Source organism: Haemaphysalis longicornis, unplaced genomic scaffold (genome assembly GCF_048455015.1).
Source record: "Haemaphysalis longicornis isolate Haplotype H1 unplaced genomic scaffold, Haemaphysalis longicornis Haplotype H1 scaffold_1, whole genome shotgun sequence".
NCBI classification, from domain to species: domain Eukaryota; kingdom Metazoa; phylum Arthropoda; class Arachnida; order Ixodida; family Ixodidae; genus Haemaphysalis; species Haemaphysalis longicornis.
Window position 1 is genome coordinate 244,485,685 of NW_027526203.1, and position 18,751 is coordinate 244,504,435.

The following is an 18,751-nucleotide window of genomic DNA, read 5'->3' on the forward strand; positions in this document are numbered from 1 at the left end:
CGGCTCCGCGAACGAACAACAAAAAAACGAGCGTAGCACAGTAACAGAGAACGATGTCTTTTTAATTTTGCACCTGTTGCGCAACAGTCAGGACCGCGGTACTTACAGGTAGCAACGCAAAACACGCTCCTAGCTCGGACTACGCGTAATCCACACAAAATAGGCAGCGGTACACGTACCACACACTCTGTTGTGCGAGTCGGTATCCAATGGTCACTAGACGTCGTCGCACGCAGAGCCGGCAGCGCATATAAGACGGGCGAGCTGACACGCAGACAGTGATGGAACAAGCACAAGTAATTGAAGGCAAACCACGAGATGTACACACCACAGAGTTTCATAACTCTATGGCACACACCGACACAGACGAGCTAACTCAACGAGCGATAAGCGCACGTTTCCCACGCAGCCTTAGCACGTCGAGAAAACCAGTACGTTTGAAACAGAAGTTGCCGCCGCGACACCAACACTCATTCGTCTAAACAATCACGCGACCCGGGGCTGTCTGCAAATAAATGCCTACAAAGACAAGTTGACGTTGAGGCAGGGAACGATACGGAGGGGGAATCTGGCCGCCGCCTCCACCACCCGCCTCTATTCTTTCCCCAGCACTCTGCGCTTATTGGGTGGTCGGAATCAATACAAACACAAAAATTTGGGAGGTCACTGCTGTTTTTGTTCCCCTCTCCTAAGCGACAGCACGCAAAGCGCGGGCAGCTGTTAGGCCAGTTCGGGGGCTCTTACAGCCGCGCGATATATGCGAACTTAGCGGAGCTTTTCATGCGAATAAAACCAGGTCAGTGTCGCGCGTATTTGCACGTGTAATGTGTGCAAAAGCCTGTGAAGGTATTATAACTCTGCCGCCTTCAGCGTCTACTGTGTGGGACTATGTTCAGTGGGGGAGACAAAATTTTGCACCTGTTGGCGGACCAGTACACCGACACGAATGCAGTTTCTTACCAAACTGGACTTTCATTCGAACGCAGAGAACTAAACAACGTTAGAGAGGTTGCTCCTCTGTTTCTTCTTTTAGTAACTTTTCTCATGCAACACAGGGTTCGCACAGGTCCTCGAAAACCTCGAAAACCCTTGAATTCAGAAGTGTCAGTTTCAAGGCCTGGAAAGTCCTGGAATTTTATATGGTCCTTGAATATCCTTGATTTTTATGGAGAGAATCAATGGCCCTGTCTTTTCACAAGAATTTAAAGCGTTTGTCATGGATTTTAGGTGTTAACAAATCTAAAGAAACATTGCAGCAATCAAGCTTCAGTGTATTGCTTGAAATTTCAAAAAATTTTGTGGATTTTCATTATTACGAGGCAACATTGGGAGCAGGCTTTTCTCAATCCAATCCTTGTCACAACGCAATCCAGTGAAAGCCAGCTTCTGTTCTCTATCTTGCATCTTTTAAGTCTGTGGACGTTTGCTCATTGCATGTTTGCTGTACCTCATACGCTCCATATGTGTTTGCTTTTACGGGCAAATGGTGGACGTGTACATAGTTCGTCCTGCCTTAGAGCAACATGTGCTGATTCAGTTTCAACTGATACTCTTGCTGACAAAGCAGGACATGCGGGCAACATTAACGAAGTTTTGAAATCAAACAGCCTGAGCAAAAACAACATGAAAAAAAAAAAACTCTAAATACCAACCATTAAATAAAAAATAAAGCTGGGGGAACATTCACACACCTGTTAGTGGCTATCTTAATGTGCAATATTGTGCTTAGGTATTGTGCAATAAAAAACTGTTGCACTGTGTTGAAAAAGCTATAGATAATCTCAGATAAAACATTAGATGGGGACCTTGAAAATGTGTTTTTTGGTCCTTGAAAGTCCTTGAAAACCCTCGGATTTTTGCATTTGAAGCCTGTGCGAACCCTGCAACAGTTGTACGGATTCTCATGGCCATGGTAAGAATGACTGAGTGCGGCAGCTCTCGTAGAGGGACGGCTGAATGTTAGGCAAGTGGGGTTTTAGTTCGGACAAAACGCTGTAAAACAACGAGCAAAATCTTCTCGGGAAATGTGTACAGTTGGAGTAATTCTTTCAGATCAACATATACTCAAAAGTGCTCCCTAGAATTGGATAAATGGCTAAATATCGTTCTCCAGAAATATAAGGTATATCTTCAGCCATGTGAAAAAGCCTGTGTCGTCTGCTTTGTTTCCCCTCTATTCAGTTTCTAGTTGGCGCTGCTAGGGGCTCCACTCTAAAATTTCTTCCCCAATAGGCTGGTTGTGAGTCTGGCAGTATAAATACATGTAGGCCTGTCTTGATGCAAAATGCGTGATTGTCAGTATGTTGAGGAAGAAAAAAAAGCCTGATGCACACACAAATGCACACAAGTATAAGTTATGAAACCAGCTGGGGCATCAGACAGGTAAGAGTAACATGGCATATTATCAGTGTAGAAACCCCCAACTTCGACTTCTTTCTTCTAGCCATCTGGCAACACTGTATATCCGCCTCGAGCTCGCTCAGTAGGCAGCAGCACTATCGAAATAAAGGTAGTCGTTGTTTGTTCCTCACAAGGGTGTGGTGTCGCTCTATCTGGCGTCTTTCAAAGTTTCATTAATCAGTTCACATAATTAAACGCTACAGTTGACGTGGAGTGTGCAAACAAATTTTTTTGCTGCCTTTGCACCGATGATGATTGATGATTTCTATTGGTTTCCCCTTTGTATCGGGGTGATGACATGTCATCTGACCAAAAAGGACTAATATACCTATGTTTTACACTTTTGGTTCAATACTAGCGCTGCTTAGGGCAGGCACAAAAAGCTTATTAGGCACAAAATACTTTTTTTTTTCCTGTTACAGGTGGTAACTGTCCTAGGCAATATTCCCCTCTCGGCTTTTCGTCCACCAGCATTCTAATCTTCTTTTCGTCCCCTCGACAGCCTTGAAGTTAACTTCCTCTGTGATACCCTTAAATCCTAGGGCTTCTGAAAGCCCAATATTCTCTTCATGTAGATTTGGATGGATACCCTCACATTCTAACACGATGTGCCGCATAGTTTCTGTTTCTTTTCCGCAGACCACGCATACCCCATCATTTTGTGAATACTTCCCCACAAAACTCTTAGTTCGCAGGCAACCTGCTCTAGCCTCAAAAAGCAAAGCACTGCCCTGGGAATTATCGTAGAAATTTTCCTTTCTGATGTTCACCTTCTCAGCCCTGTACCTCTCTAACGACGTTTTAGCTGCCATTTTTTCCCTCCATTTATTCGTTTCAATCTGCCTTGCCTCTTTTTTGGTTACCTTGGCTGTTTTGGATTCCCCACTGTTCTTTCCGTATTTCATCGTTAGCCTTCTAGTCTTTCTTAACCACTGCGTGTCCACGCTTTTCAAGTATAGGTACCTAAATACCTTAGCTGCCCACCTTCGTTGATCCATTGCCCTCAACCTCATCTCAAAGCATATTTTACTCTGAGCTTCTCTAACTTCAAACGACGCCCAGCCCATATCCCCCTGAACTGCTTCGTTAGTTGTTTTTCCATGCGCGCCTAAGGCCAAACGTCCTACCGTTCTCTGGTTTACTTCAAGGCCTGATAGAACGTCTGATTTTAAGCAGAGTACAGCATTCGCAAACGTGAGACCCGGAACCATTACTCCTTTCCACATTCCTCTTACTACTTCATATTTGTTATACCCCCACAGAGCTCTATGCTTCATTATAGCTGCGTTTCGCTTTCCCTTAACCTTAAGTTGCTCCTCGTGAGTACTTAAGTAGTTATCCCCTTCGTTTATCCACACTCCCAAATATTTATATTCCTTCACTTTAGGTAATTCGCCTTGCTGGATAGACACTACGTCGGTGGTAGCGTCATTGAAAACCATTATTCCTGATTTTTCTGCACTGAAATTTAATCCGAGGTCAGTGGCTTCCTGGCCGCAAATATTTATTAGCCGCTGCATATCGCTTTGGTTATCAGCTAAAAGAACAATGTCGTCTGCGTATAACATTCCCGGAATATGCTGTTGTACCACTTCGCCTTGCAGCATATGGGTTAGGCTAAACCCTACTTGACTTTCTTCCAGCTTCTTTTCTAACCCTGCCATGTAAAGCATGAACAGTATTGGGCTCAAAGGGCATCCCTGTTTCAGTCCCCGATGGATGTTGACCTGCTGATAGTATAAAAATGCACATACTAATTAAACACAACACTGCACTAAACCCTAATTTATTTAATAGTGTTTATGCTACTAATGACAAGACATACTATCATGATAAATTGAAATACGAAAAATGGTGCGCGTGGTTTTTAGTGCATGATCCACACTCTAAGCGAGAGGCTGTGCCTGCACAGTAGGAATAAGTTATCAGAGGGCTTTCCCAACCTTATGCCTACTGCACACACACTACCCGTCGCCAGGGGGTGCAGCATGTGCTGAAAACCACGCGCACCGTTGTTCGAATTCCAATTTATCATGATAGTACAAAATATAGACCATGTGTGCTTCAGTTTGACCTAACAAACATTTTTTTTTAATCTACAACGAAAACTGACCTCATGTTTTGTTAAAAGAGGTTTAGTGTGTCCTACTTTAATGGCGCTCAATTTCCATATGTTGTGCACCATGCACAGTGTTAGTTAGGGAAGGTACAAATCATCCAGTGAGCAGCTTCCAATGGTGTGGAACAGGTTTCAGACGGGAAGTGGATGACCTTACTGATAATTTTGAATTCGGTAAAGGTATGAAGGCTGAATTTGAAAGTTGTTGAACAGTGGGTTATTGGTATAAAGGCGGTTAGAATGACTTGTAATTCTTATTACTGGATTTTGCGATCGCTTTATACAAATGCAGGCAGGTTTCTCCTCAAGATTTAATACATACACTGGAAGATGGAATGCTGCGTGGAAAGAAAGTACAAAATTTGAAGTGTGGGTATGTCAGATTGCTCACAAGCTTGATGCAGAACAATGAAACACAGCTTAGAAAGACACCAAACTGAGCAGGTTGGTATTCTACTGCGCAAGACACATACACTTTAGAAGAGAAAAAAGGATGACACAAGCACGTATTTTGTCCTTTTCCTCTTCTAAAGTATTTGTATTTTGTGCGGTTTTTCACTATGACATGCAGAGGCGAGTATCGAGCCCACTGCATCATGTAGCTGGTCTTTGCTAGTGTAAATGGATATATCTAGGTATTGAAATGACGACGCTTTCACTTGTGCAAGTTCTCTATTGTTATTTTAATGTTGGCAGCAGAAGGTCTTCTCCGTGAGCGAAACATGAAATGGATCTTGTTGGCATTAATTGTTAGAACATTAGACATGAGCCACTTTACACTTGTAGTTCTATTTTGGGTTTGCAAGCTGTAATTATGCTATTTTGTAATGGACCTTTTCCCAGTAGTGATCTGTGCAAGTGCTGCTCTCATACCAAGCACTTTTGTGCTGCCGGTCGTTCTCAGCAGGGGCTCTTGGCAATGTAAACAAGCGGGCACATTCTCAGCTTGTTGCTTGGAGAGCGGCTACTGCTTTTAGTGCCTCACCTTTCTTGTTCTCTGCTTTTCTGACGGCTCGCAGTAAGTTCTTATGTGCACACACACACACAAAAAAGAAGCTTTGAAGGAAAGAGGCAAACAGGTGTGAGGCTGGCCAGGCTGCAAGTACGCGGCTACCAGTCGCGGAGTAAAAAGGACTAATAAAGTAGAGAAAAAGGCGCTTCATTTATGGCAGATTAGTCTGGACGTGCACCGGCTTTTGTGGCCTTCATCTGAATGGAAGGTGCCACGAGGGAGGATAGATTGAACAATAAGGGTGTTTCAATTAAGCGGATTTTTTTTCTCTCTGAGATCTTTAGAGAGCATGCCTTCATGTGATTTTCAGTTCGCCTGATGGCTGCTATGGGGGCCGGTACTGGAAAGAGTTTCATTAGCACGCATTACCATTGAAGAACAATTAGGCATAAATAAGTGGTTAACATGAAAGGAAAAAAATTGCCCAAGTTTTGTGAAAGCTCGTTAATCTGAACTTCAATAACTCAGATTCATGGATAATTCGAAAAGCACGATTCAGCCCCGCCAAACTGCATGGAAGTGTATGTATAAAATAGCCCATGAAATCGAGCGTGAGTATGTAGCGCTACAGTGGCTAGAATAGAAAAGTGTGATGACCGTGCCCACTGCGACGGCGACGGATTATGGAGTACAAATATATTCGCATGCAGCACCACATCGAGAAAGCCTCTTTGAAAGCTATTCTACGTGCTAGCGCAAATTGAGATGCAATGAATGTCGTATTTTCTAAGAACTACTGTCATCGCAGTTTACAACCGACTGGATGCGCTTTGACAGCCGGATATAGCCGGCTGGCTCTGACACTTATGAAACACACATCAGAGAGTTGGGGACTGGTAGCTGGTAAACACGCATTTTATTTTCGACGTGCTCATTACAGACAGACAAAACTGCTCACTTTTGGTGAATTTCTCATGATTCCTTCAAAATTACAGTCTCGAAGCCATCAACTTTCTTTGCTCAACAGGCCTTGTCTTTCGATGCTAGTCTTCAATATGGAAAAGCGTTTTCGACCTTCGATTCTGCGGTTACGTGAGGAAATTGAGCTTTAAGTGCTTCTTTCTTTCACGACAAGGCCAAAACGAAGAGGACCAAAATGCCTTTGATAGTCATGGACGGGGAGAGTGGCAGACTAGTCAGATGCTTCGTAAATGCTTCCAATGTCTGGAATTGTATGTGTACAGCCTTTGGCTTTATCCTGTGCAGTGCAACACACGCTCTAAGCCACAGCAAATGGGGAAACACTCGATCAGCGTGTGGTTTCCCCCATGTTGCCAAAGGTTCTTGACAGGAAAGAAGCATGGGGTTCTTCAAACTCTGCACTCACAGGGGAGTCCCCATCCTTAGCTTTTTTATTGCTAAGTGGGGTTGCGAGTGCGCTTCTCGCTTGACACTTCCTGCTCGGGAAGTTGTTTCGGCTGGTACTTTGGAGGAGTTGGAAATTGCGTGGGCAGATTTTCCCGGGCAACCGAGGCCTGCCTATGTAGATTGAGACAACTTTTTCATTCACGGTATGTTCAATGTGCCTGGAGATGCATCTTACATCGAAGTGTAGCTCGCACATAGCGGTGTTTTCCTTGAGCCACTTCTCAGTACATGGTATTTCTCGTCGCCACTCGTCCTTCGGAACGCCAAACTGTGACAGTTTCTTTTTGCAAGACTTGTACACTGTAGAGCGGCCCGGCACAAAACTGTGGATCTACTTTTGCGGCACTAATGCACCCTTAAACCTGCTACGGCATAAGAAACAAGCGGAGCTTCTCTCTGGGCAAAACGGCAATCGCATTGCAGCAGTCTGTGCGCGCCTCACCAGGCGACATGTAAACGATTGCGCACGCCCCCTCGCGGATCCCTATCGGCGGCTTCAAAGCACCTCGTAGGCGCTGCATGCCGCTAATCACACTTTCCTATTCTAGCCACTGTAGTAGCGCCAAGTATAATTCTAACTACGTGCCACTGCACCATCGGCTTGGCACTGGGCTCACGGCCAGAGATGTGCACCCGCTGCGTACATACTAGGCTGGGTCACCTCGAGAACAGAGCATTAAAGAATAGGGAGAATGTAGCAGGGGTGAGACAGCTGCGCATATTGCGCCTTTTTGATACGATTTCACTTCCCTGCGCCAAGCTGCTCCAAAACTACGAAAATTGCGCCAAACTGCTCCAGAAGAGCCTTAAAGGAGCCATGAAGACAAAATACAAGTTGGGTTTATTAGAAAGACTGCTTAGTCCCGATAATAATGGTACCAGTATCATCGCAATCTTCGAACAAATAACGGAGATATCAAAGAAAACGTGTGAAGCAGTCGCGACCCCCTAGCCAATTTCCCGCAACTTTTCTATGACGTCACGGAACCTTGTTTGTGCGATTGGCGGCCGCCTAACTGACCTGTCGCGACGACACATGACTGGACGTCTGTAATGGGGCCTCTAGTTCCATTTGACCGCATCACTTGAATGCTAACGTGCAGTTAATGCACTGAAAATTATGTTTTATTGTTGGTCCATGTGACGTCATTGTTGCTCATAACACGTCACTGTGGCGCAAAATTTGAAAGTTTTTAAATACTTCTTGCTTTTTTTTGTTAAAAAAACATCTTTTGAGGCTGTAATGGAGCTGAATGAGATACTGAATCCTAGTTCTTTCAAATTAAACGAAGTTGCATTTTCTCTTCATGGCTCCTTTAACGGCACGGATTTTGATGCTCATGTCAGTTTCGGCGGGGATGAAAGCCTCCCGCATCCCGGTCACCGCTTTTATTGTCGGTCAATCACAAACACAGAAATGGCACAAATAGAAAGACTGAAACGATGCAAGCGATAGCTTCTAAAACTCGATTCGCTTTCCGTCCGGGTTCGCAAAAACGGCCTTGTCGATTAGGCATCGCTGTGGCAACAAACATGGCCGCCGCCTGATCTGGCTGCTACCAACGCGCTCAGTGCGTATCGCCGATATTTTCCCTGGTTTATTTTACGCTATCAGCTGAGTTCCAGTCTATTCATTCTATCTGTTGTGGCTCTGAACAGTGCGTTACCTCGAGGATATGGTTTGAGATTGGTGCCAGATTACGGGAAGTTGCACGGCTCGAAAAAAGTTAATTGAAATGTGGGGCCTACGACTTCGGCGTGGTTTGTCCTTGAGTGCGAAACGCGGTGCGCGCGTATATAATCGGGTTCGTGAAGTGAATTTTTTTACTTGTTGTGGTATTATAAAATGCTGAGGTGTTGCTGTGCTTCGAAGCGCGATCGCGAGCCTCGGGGATGGAACGGTCGACACGAAAGTTGTGGGCTGTGCTGCGGCGCCGCGACTATACGGTTGCCATAGAACGCGACTATAACACTTGATGTATGCAAAGTGAAATTGAATGCCAAAATCTAGGTGGCTAAACAGTAACGCTACTCAAATGACCATAGGATGACTGAAACGGGTAGGCAGGTTGGGCTATGCGAACGTTAGCTCGAAGTTGCTCAACTGTTGCCGTGACTACAGTCGTTCGTACAATGCAGCCTGGGATTACAAAAACCATAATTTTAGCATGAAAACGGCAAAAAACGCCACAACTGCGGAGCCCTTAAATTTGATAAGTTTTAGCAGTCAGTCTGTTCCATCGTGTACGTAGTTACCGTGTTGACCGGGAGTCGTCTGGGCACTTGGGCATTCGTAGCAGTAGGGGGATTAGTTCCGCGGGCCTGCCTTCGCCTTGTCCGCGCCTCCTCGCCCTTCCACGCGCGCAGGCACTGACCGGTCCCGGTCAACCCGGTAACAAAGTAACCAACAGAACAGACGGACTGCTAAAATTCTCTAATGTTAATGGCAGTTTTGTTGCCAGTGTTGCGTGCAGCCGCAACACAATATCACCAGTTAGGAAAAACGTAGTGCAGTTAGTACTTTGTGATACTCTTAAAAACTTGGCAGGTAAGGCTGTCAGAAATGCCCACTTGACCCTGCAAATTGCTGAAATAATGATTTTTAAGCTCACAAGACGATGTATTAAATGTCCCTAACTGCTCCAGCTCAAGACTCGTCTGCTCCAAAATCGAAATTTTGCTGCTCCGAAAGCTGCTCCCAAATCTGTTTGGGCTGTCTCACCCCTGATGTAGAATTGTAAGGAAATTTGCCACCACAAAGATACCAGTCAGCTCTGTCGAAAGTGGGGTCACTACCCCCATAGCAGACATTTTGGAAGACGTCTCCTTTGCAGACTGCGCTGGTGTGCATGCAGTCGCAGTGGTGTATAGTGCGCTGGCCTATAGGCCACCATTTCTCCGGTCAGAAGCGCAGAACCTGCAGCTGCCAGTGACGAGAAGGAGGCAGAGGACGAAGCACCGGTGTGGCGGCCCTCCGCTGCGAAGTTGTGGCCAGATTGATAGCCACCCGTGTCTTGTTCAGAGTTGAAGAAAGTAGATGGAAGGCCTTCCATCACATTTGCTTGTTAGAGCAAAAAGTGCTGGCTGTTGCCTTTAATGACAAAAAGCAAACTGCAATCGGACTTTTTCAAGCATCAAATTGTTAGCACTTCCTACTAATTCCCAGTTGCAGTGTAATGTTGTTATTCTTCACTTTTGTTAGTTTGAACTTTCCTTAATTTGTGGAGATGACCTCGATTTGTGGTTTGAATCAATAAGTTTGTACTGCACTTGGTCTTCTGCCTGTAGATATGGTGGTGGAGATGCATTGTTATTCATAATGACTGTGGGATGATGGTCATGATGATTTTATAAGAAAATTAGGGGTAACATTAAAAAGCCATGTGACATGATTTTTTATGGGTGCTTAATTCGCATTTGCACTGCTTTCTATTAATCTAGAAAGATAGCAGATGGTAGGTGGCGTTTCTGTAGCATCGTATTGTTTGTCTAGGTGAGTGATAGGACTGCAGTAAGTATGATGGGATGTCTGCATTGCAGAGTGGACTGAGTGTCAAGATTTGGGCATACATTATAGATGCCTTGGTGGTCATTATTAATCCATAGCCCTTTAATATGGCCGGTCCCATACATAAAATAAGGGCTATGAGGGCACTGAGAAAGACCATTCATATATAAGATGAGGGAGCTATGCCTCGGCTATGAGGCCTTGGGCCTCATATGTAGGTGTTGCTTTGGCATGTAAAACCCGCAATATTAAAAGTTGTTTTCGTGCATAGGGTTATCGCTGCATTTGCAAGAACTCCTCCAAAAAGTATTCTTAAAAAGCATACCAAGAAAAAAAAAAGGGTCGGGTTTGCAACTTGTAAACATAATCCTGATCGAGAGGTCTGTTTGGTGTGGTTTTGCAAAGTACATGCACACAGCGTTTTATAAAAATTAAGTTACTGGATGATTGGGTTCAGCCTGTCGCTTGTGCTGAAGCGCACACAGACGGCTCTGCCAGCGTGCCATCCATGGCATGACAGTGACTAAGCGCTGGTGAAGCAGACGTTAAACCCTCACCTACTGACGTGGCACCACGTTGGGGAGGCTCCCAGAGAGCGGAACTGTGCCGCCTCTCCGCAGTGGATCACGTAGCCGTGATGTTACACCTGCGACACTTGCATCCCAGCGGCTCAGAGGTCATTGCGACACGATGAATGACCTTCCGAGAAGGGCTAAAATTGGTGTGAAATTTACAAAGTTGCATCGATCACCTTCATTATACATTGGCATGACTCTTCCAGTTTTTAAACGTGACAGATATATTGATTTACAGTCGAACACGGATATATCGAACACAGGTATATCGAATTATTGTCTATACGCCTCGAGCTTCGCGATCGCTGCGCCGCCTGCCGCCGCTTCTCCGCGGCGTTGACGGGATTTGCGCTGCGTGGCTGATAGGGCTTCGTGCAGTGTTTTGGTTCTATTTCGCTTCTTTTCGCCTTTCCGTGCCCTAAAAAAAACTTCTTATGGTGACGACTATAGGCAAAGAGTACGTTTAGGACACTTAAAAAGCAGCTGCGTCTTCGTAGAGTACGCGATCGCCTGCAAGAGCTACCCGGGGACGCGGTTCTGCGCGCTTCGTCGCCGCTCTTCCGGGCATCGGCGATGGCAGCAATATATCACCAGTGTCACCTCCAAAACATCAAGCACAAATAAATTATACTGACGCCTAGTTCAGACCTGATACTGGAAGAATGAGAGGTTGGCTTCATTTTGCAGCGAGGACAACGAATGCGGCTTCGTTTTGCATTTATACGCCGCAGAAAAACATGTTTCTGGGATGGGATTACCCAATCCCGGACAATAACTTATGCCTTTTATAAGAATATAAACCATGCGAAAATGTAAAGTATATTCCAAGCCTGTGCGTCGTTAAATATGTGCCCACACACGCCATATAGCAAGAACCAAGGAAATGAAACCACGGAAAAATAAATGCTGTGCCAATGCGGAATTTAGAAACATAATAGCTCTAACGGAAATGAAAAAAAAAAAGACAGGGCAGCTTCTGGCATGCTAAAGACGTTCGTCTAAACTTAAGCCAGGTAGGTTTCACTAGACCAACTATACGCAAAATGCACTGCTATTTCGCGAAACATCGGGGGGGGGGGGGGGGGTGCGGGGAGGGGGACGCCGTGTACAAATGTGGAGCGGAATCAAGCGATGAACGTTTTAGTAATCCCACACATAAATCTCGCGTTCACTTTCCTTTTGTTTTTCTACGTCAACGAAGAGCTGATCGTACGGCGGACGCATTTTTGGAAGTATACAGGGTAGGCTGTTCAACAAGCGATGAAAGGTGTCGTTGGAAGAGTGTGGTATGTGATAAGGCCCCCTGATTTCAGTTTCTGCTTTATTCTGCAGGCTCCCCGTGCCATATGACGATGTTTCGAAGAAGCATTTAGTCGCGGAGGCGGATTATATTGTAAGCCCGTCTCCGCGCTGCTCGCAGAGGATACATGTTGCAGATGAAGGTCTGCGGGCGCGCACCTCACGACAAGACGACTCTGTCGTGTGCTGATCCCCGAGTATAATTATGCATTGCCCATCGTACTTTTGTTGAATATTGCCGAAATTAACACAGACTGGCTTGTAAATGGTGGTGATCAATATCTGAGGTATAATATTGGCAAACGTAACTGGTGTGCTGTCAGGTATGAGTGCTCCGCTGGTTATGTAAGCGCGCAAAACCGATTTAAATCGTAGTGTATAGCCGTAGCGTGAACATCTGAGGAACTGGTGGTTACGGAGACACGGCTAGTAAATTCAGGTCAGTGTAACTACAATCGGCTCCATCATACGCCAGTTCCGCGACGCTGACCTGTGACACACACCTGGCGCTTATACAAACCGAAAATACCACACTAAGATCGCGTCGGAAACATTTACACTCTCGTAAACACACCCCATTTGCGAACAGAGGGACTGCTCCACACAAACATGGATTTCAAACGCCCACAAACGGTAAATCTCACTCGTGAACGTGCCGCAAAAGCAGCGGCGGCACTGGGGAGCGGGGCGCGGACTCCCGCGCCTGCTTTTGAAACGGGCCGCTAGGGGGATTTCAGTGGCGCCCCTACAGGCCGCGCTCGAGGCGTATATCGAACTCATAAATTATCCCCTTGAAAATTCTGTGTACGTTTATATCGAACCGTATTTTTCCCGACATTGGGTATATCGAACGCCGTGCGAGCTGGAAGGTGCTCTTCGGCGGTCGCTGCACCCCTGATTGAGGTTGAGGAGGATGTGGAGGAATGCGCGGGCATGGCGAAGACTGGCTCACGCAACAAATCTTCCCTACCGGAACGAATTTGCGCTTGCCCAGTCGGGCCCCGCTACCGGCCGCCGTAGCGTTAGCGGACGGAGCCCGGTATGCTAAATCTCTCTAGGCACACAAGCCCGAACGCTCGGAAAATGTGACAGTGCGAGGTAGGGATGCCCCGACTGCGCACGTCCCCGCCCCCCCCCCCCCCCCCCCCCCCCCCTTTTTTTTTTTTTTTTTTTTTCCAGTTGCGTTCGTTCCCCGGCTTGCCGAAAAAGAGTTTTTTTTTTCTCTCTCTCTGAATCTGTCTTCCCAACACCGAGCCTTGGAATTGTTTCCTTCAAAGTTCTTGTGGTACGTGCGCGCTGTTCTTCTTTTGCGTGCGTGTTGTGCATGGTGTGCGAAGGCGCAGCGTACTGCTGGAATTTTCTAGTTGTGCAGCCTCGAGAAGATCGAGACCAGCGTATTTAATTTAATTTCCAGGACGAAGAAGCAGGCCAAGATCAGCGATTTTTTTTTTTCACGGAAATAAAGCGTCCTGTTGCGTCGTGAGTGCTGAATTAGTTGTCATTCTTGAATGCGACGATCGGTAAGTGATCGTCCGCCATAGGTGAGGTCTGAGAGCCCATATTTTTTATATCGAATTTTTCATATATCGAACTATTTCGCGATCCCCTTGGAGCTCGATATATCCGTGTTCGACTGTATTAACCAAGTGATATGGCTGCTTCATAGCCACCCAAGGGGCCGAGATTGCCTTATGAAGCTAATTTTATTTCAGTGTAATGAAGATTTCTTACTGTAATGGACTATAGAAGTTAAAGAGAAGCTGCGATAAGCTTTTATGACATGCAGATGCATGCGTAGCTATGAAATATGAAATATGTACCTATGAAATATGGTCTGGTGCGACATGTTTGTTATTGTTTCAATTTTTAAAAATCATTTTTAGCTTGTATTCATTGTGTTTCAATTTCCATCATGAGCCTCGTGTGTGGCGAGAAATTTATTCTGTATTGCTCAAATCTAAGGAATACATATGCATATTCTCTGTTGCATCTTTTTTTGTAATGCCAGAAGTCATTATATAATAGCTCAGGGTAGCTTTGTTCATGAACGGACAGAGTGGTGTACTCAAGATATATGTAGACACATTCTGACGGGCTTTTGGGATTGCACAAGCTAGGGCATGCATGAGCATTGAGAATTCCACACTGTTGTCATGGAAAATGCCAAAGTGAATTGACGTACTGCTGTTCCATAGTTTTGTTGTTCATGTGGTGACAAAGGAACGAGGTTTGCATACCGCTCTCGGTAAATTGTTACGTGGGATGAAAATTGGTGGTGGTGGTTCGAACTTGAGTCGTAAGCTCCAGCAGCTATGCCTAATGGGCAGTTAATTAATGAAAGCATTATCAGTTAGTGTGGCGGATAAGGCTGCTAGTAAGGTTAGTTCAGCAATTAGGTTTTGAATTTGAAGTGGCCTTCAAAGTACTTGAGTCTATATTAATCGCGCTATCAGTGTTACTGTGCGTCTCCTACCGTCACAATGGGTTCTTGTGCTGGTGCCAAAAAGCTGCGTGAAACTTATTAAAGAAGGAATTAAGACGAGAACTGGTCTGCTGGTGTGACTGGAGTTGTTCCAACTGAAGAGAAAGTACTACCATCAGCGCCAAAACAATAGAATACGCATGTTCACGGTTATAGTGCATAACCAGCATACATATACGTCCCCATTCTGTGGTGGCATTCACGTTAAAATTTCGTTTGTCACGCACCACTGTTGTATCCATGATTTTATTACGGGAGACATTCTTCAATGTTTCAGCAGGGTTGCCCATTCCCGCGCCAAAACTCATGGCATATGCAAAGCTTGTGAGCATTCCAGGAAGAGTTGGATTTCACCCACTCACATCTGCCTGTGCCACTATGTTGTACCAATAACGCCTCCCCCCACCCCCAGAACAGACTACAGCATATGCACGTGATAGTGCAAAACAACCTGCACCACTCAAGCCAAAGTTTGGGTTATTCCTTGTCTGCTTTGTGAAGTGAAACAGTAGTATTGCGTGCCAAGTGATCACCATTCTTCTTAATGTGAAAGGTCAGTCTTCTACTTCGAATCTGAGCTCCATTAAATTGTGGAATACAAGGGCAGGGCCCACATTGTGTGGGCAAGTAAGCCAAGTCACCTTTTCATACCTATGGTATGTTCCCAGAGCCAGTCATCAATGTGACAACCAGTTTGTGCAGTTTAGGACTTGGCTGTTTGCCATAGACATTGGTTGGCTGGAAGACGCATAATAAGCTGAGGAGTTTTTTCTAGCTTTATAGAACCTTAAGACCTTCATTGCACGTTTCATGAATGGCTCACGAGTTTTGTCCCCTGAAACCCCAATGAATTCCTACTTCTCTCCTATACGAGTTGATTTTCAAACCATGATCTTGTGTTTTGTGCTCAAATGATTTCTGGCATACAGCAGCTCACTGTGGGGGCAGGTGTGTTCAGTCTATGCTTCCATGAGTCCTGCCTGTCACGAAATTTGATGGTTGTGCAGGTGGAGGGGTGTTGTGCACCTCCAGTGAGGGCTGGGCCTCTTCAGAACTGCAAGAGGGGCTGCTGAAGATAGGGGCATTGCCTCCAAGAGACACTCCCAATGATGCACCACAAGGCTTGCTGCCAACAGGAGAGCCTCAAAGCAGCAAAGAAGCAGAATGAAGGAGTGCTGTGAGTGCCTGACAAGTGCATGACTTGACAAATTTAGCTGTTGTTTCTGCAGGTTCACAAAACAAAGCCCACCCTTGTTTTCAGAGAACAGCTCTCCCTCGCTCTTTGTTTAATATATGTAAGAGTCAGACTACCATTAACTACGCACACAGGGGAATGCCTCCTGTGCTGTTGGGCCCTAGCAGTGTCTAGACAGACACAGTTGGCGGACACAGTTTGCGTGCAGTCATACTGAACAAAGCGCACAACTGAGGGGATTAATACAGGCTCACTGCATCACTGACACATAGCGAAAACTGTGTGGAAAAGTAATTAACGACACAATACCAAAGTTTCCCAACAACCCATGAAGCATGTGCCCACCTAGTGGGGGGGCACATGTACCCTCCTAGCAGGTACATGTGCCCGCCACATGTGCACAGGTCTTAAGTGGTGAAACAGGGCACCACCCCAGTCCCTTTTCTAATCCCTTTCCTCAAAAGGAGGTACATTTCTTTGTTTGAAATGCCTATTGAAGGGTGACTGATGCACTGTGATCTCCTTGTCTGGGTATGAACTGCTTCATCGAACTCTCTTATTGAGCAACTGTAGTTTTTGAAGAGCACTTCTTGTATGAAAAACATGGTTCACTGCTGCAATCAGCAGAAAGCAGGGTCACCTGCATGTAGGGTCATAATTCAGGGTCAAGTGTGTAGGGTAAAGGGTAACATGCTCCCTTACATGCACAGTGCTACAACGACTGGTTTGTCTCGCATCCACATTGCCACAGGATATTAGAATATAATACAAAATGTTCGTCTTATGTAGAAAGGATTGAATTCTGTGCCTGTTGGTCAGGGTTGCCAGGTCCTCTGAAGGAAAAGTCGCCGAAAAATTGCCAAAAGTATCCAAACAAGTCACCAAAATAAAGTGAATGTTTGAACAAGAACCACAAATGTCACCATTTTCAGCAAGGTGATGCTAGTAGGTATTTCTTAATTACCATTGCGGAATAATGCAGAAATTCTGAGTATAAGAAAACAGTATTGCCAAGTTTGTTTGCTGCCGCGTGGGCCAGCGACAGCGGTTGGCTACTGTCTACAAAGAAGCTAAAATATGCAGGCTTAGGTAAAGCATTCAAAGAAAATGAATGACTTAGAAAGGGCGCTTGCTGCACACCATGTTTTACCGCTTCCACCGTCTCTCTACATTCCCATGGCAATTATACATCGTCATACACACTTCGCACTACTTGCATGAAATGTCAAGCTAGCGTAAACTATGAAAAGCATTACACTTTAAACCGAGGCGTTGCTTGGAGGTTTTCCCATTATTCATAGGACATGAGATGCCGAATATTAACTCTTTCGCTACCGCAGAAAATTGACCAATTTTTAGGGGTCCAAGAAAACATTTTTTTTCCTGCTAAAAAATTATTTAGGCACTAATTGCAGGAGCACAAAATGCAGATTATTTAACGGCCTTTCCAATAACACCAGTTTTTTAAAGGTTTTTATATATCATAGTTGTGAAAAAAAATATCAAAGTCAAAAGTTTTGTCAAGTTGTCGAAAAAAATGATAAAAAAGGAGTTGTGTATATCAAACCACCGGTAGTAGAAAAAAATTACAATATACATTTTGTAGGGAAACATTTCAAAAACACACCCTTAAAGAAATGTCGACTTGCGCGGAACAGTTTTTCAGATATAAAAAAAAAATGTTTGCACGCACGGTGCTCATGTCATGCGGTGAAGCCCAACCTCTAATTCAAAAGGTGCAATTTCGGGTGGTTCCCTGGAATAAATCTGGCGGTTTGACGTTATCAGAGGCACCAATTTTCCCCCACATAACGTAAAAACATCTTGTCAATGGCTGACTTTGCATTTAAAGCGAGCACAATATTTGGGACAAGCACGCGATAGGGAAAAAAACATGCATGAAGTTGAAAACGGAACGCCGTGGCTGATGCTTGTTGTCGTTCACGGTCAGTTATCTCTCAAAACACAAAGCTGAGCTTTATTATCATCTTCTTACTCGCAATTGTAGCCTTGCTCGCAAAAATAGGTACGATGAGCTAGAATCGTGCCCTGCGATCTTTGGCCGAGTAGCAGGAGCGCGATGAAAAAGATCAGCACAACGAGCCTCGTCTATTGCAGCGCCACCTAACATTTTTCAAATGAAACAGTACAAAAACTTATCAGAGTCTCCGTCCGAATAGACAGTTCAACTAAGCAGCAATATTAGACACCCGGATATACCCTTGCATGGAAACGAAACTGGAAGGCGAACAGCTGGCAGTGTAAGGCCGGTTTGAAGCGCTGTCCTCGGCGGAACAGATATCTGGCGACTGGGTGTGACCTTTTGACTTGCATCTGAAGTTCTTATCGGAGAAATCGGGTTAGGGTGGGGGGAAATCAGGAGCGGCGTGCTTTGTTCGAGGATCAGTCGCGGACGCCTGAGGCGCCATGGCAGGTAGCCTTGAAGATGGGTAACTGCGTAGTAGCGCTAAATATGAATTTCGCGATGCAGAAACGAAACCGAAACTGTTGTAAACTGTTTGCGAATGGTCCTGGGGTACGTAGAACTACCACAGTACTTTGAACAACTTGCGCAAAGGCAATAAAACTGCCTAAAATCATAAAGTAGCTTTGCAACCAGGCACTGCTTGACATTTTCAGCCGATTTCTGGGATTATTACTGTCAGAGCGCGAACTTGACGAGTGAAAATCGTTTGCTAGTTCCCCATTCACGCCCTGATAGCAAAAAACAAGCGCTGGTGCAGAGTAATTACGAGTTGCACGCATTCTTCGTTGGTAGCCGTGACGCGCGAT

The 18,751-nt window shown here is 45.3% G+C and overlaps 1 protein-coding gene across 1 annotated transcript in view; it reads left to right on the forward strand.

The window, feature by feature from the left end:
• Positions 1–18,751, forward strand: part of LOC144143463 (uncharacterized) — a 70,233-nt gene that overhangs the window by 6,673 nt on the left and 44,809 nt on the right. The window contains exon 5 of the mRNA XM_077675213.1: positions 15,771–15,940. Coding sequence (XP_077531339.1) covers positions 15,771–15,798 — 28 coding nt within the window. The 3' untranslated portion in view covers positions 15,799–15,940. The remainder of the gene's footprint in view (positions 1–15,770; positions 15,941–18,751) is intronic.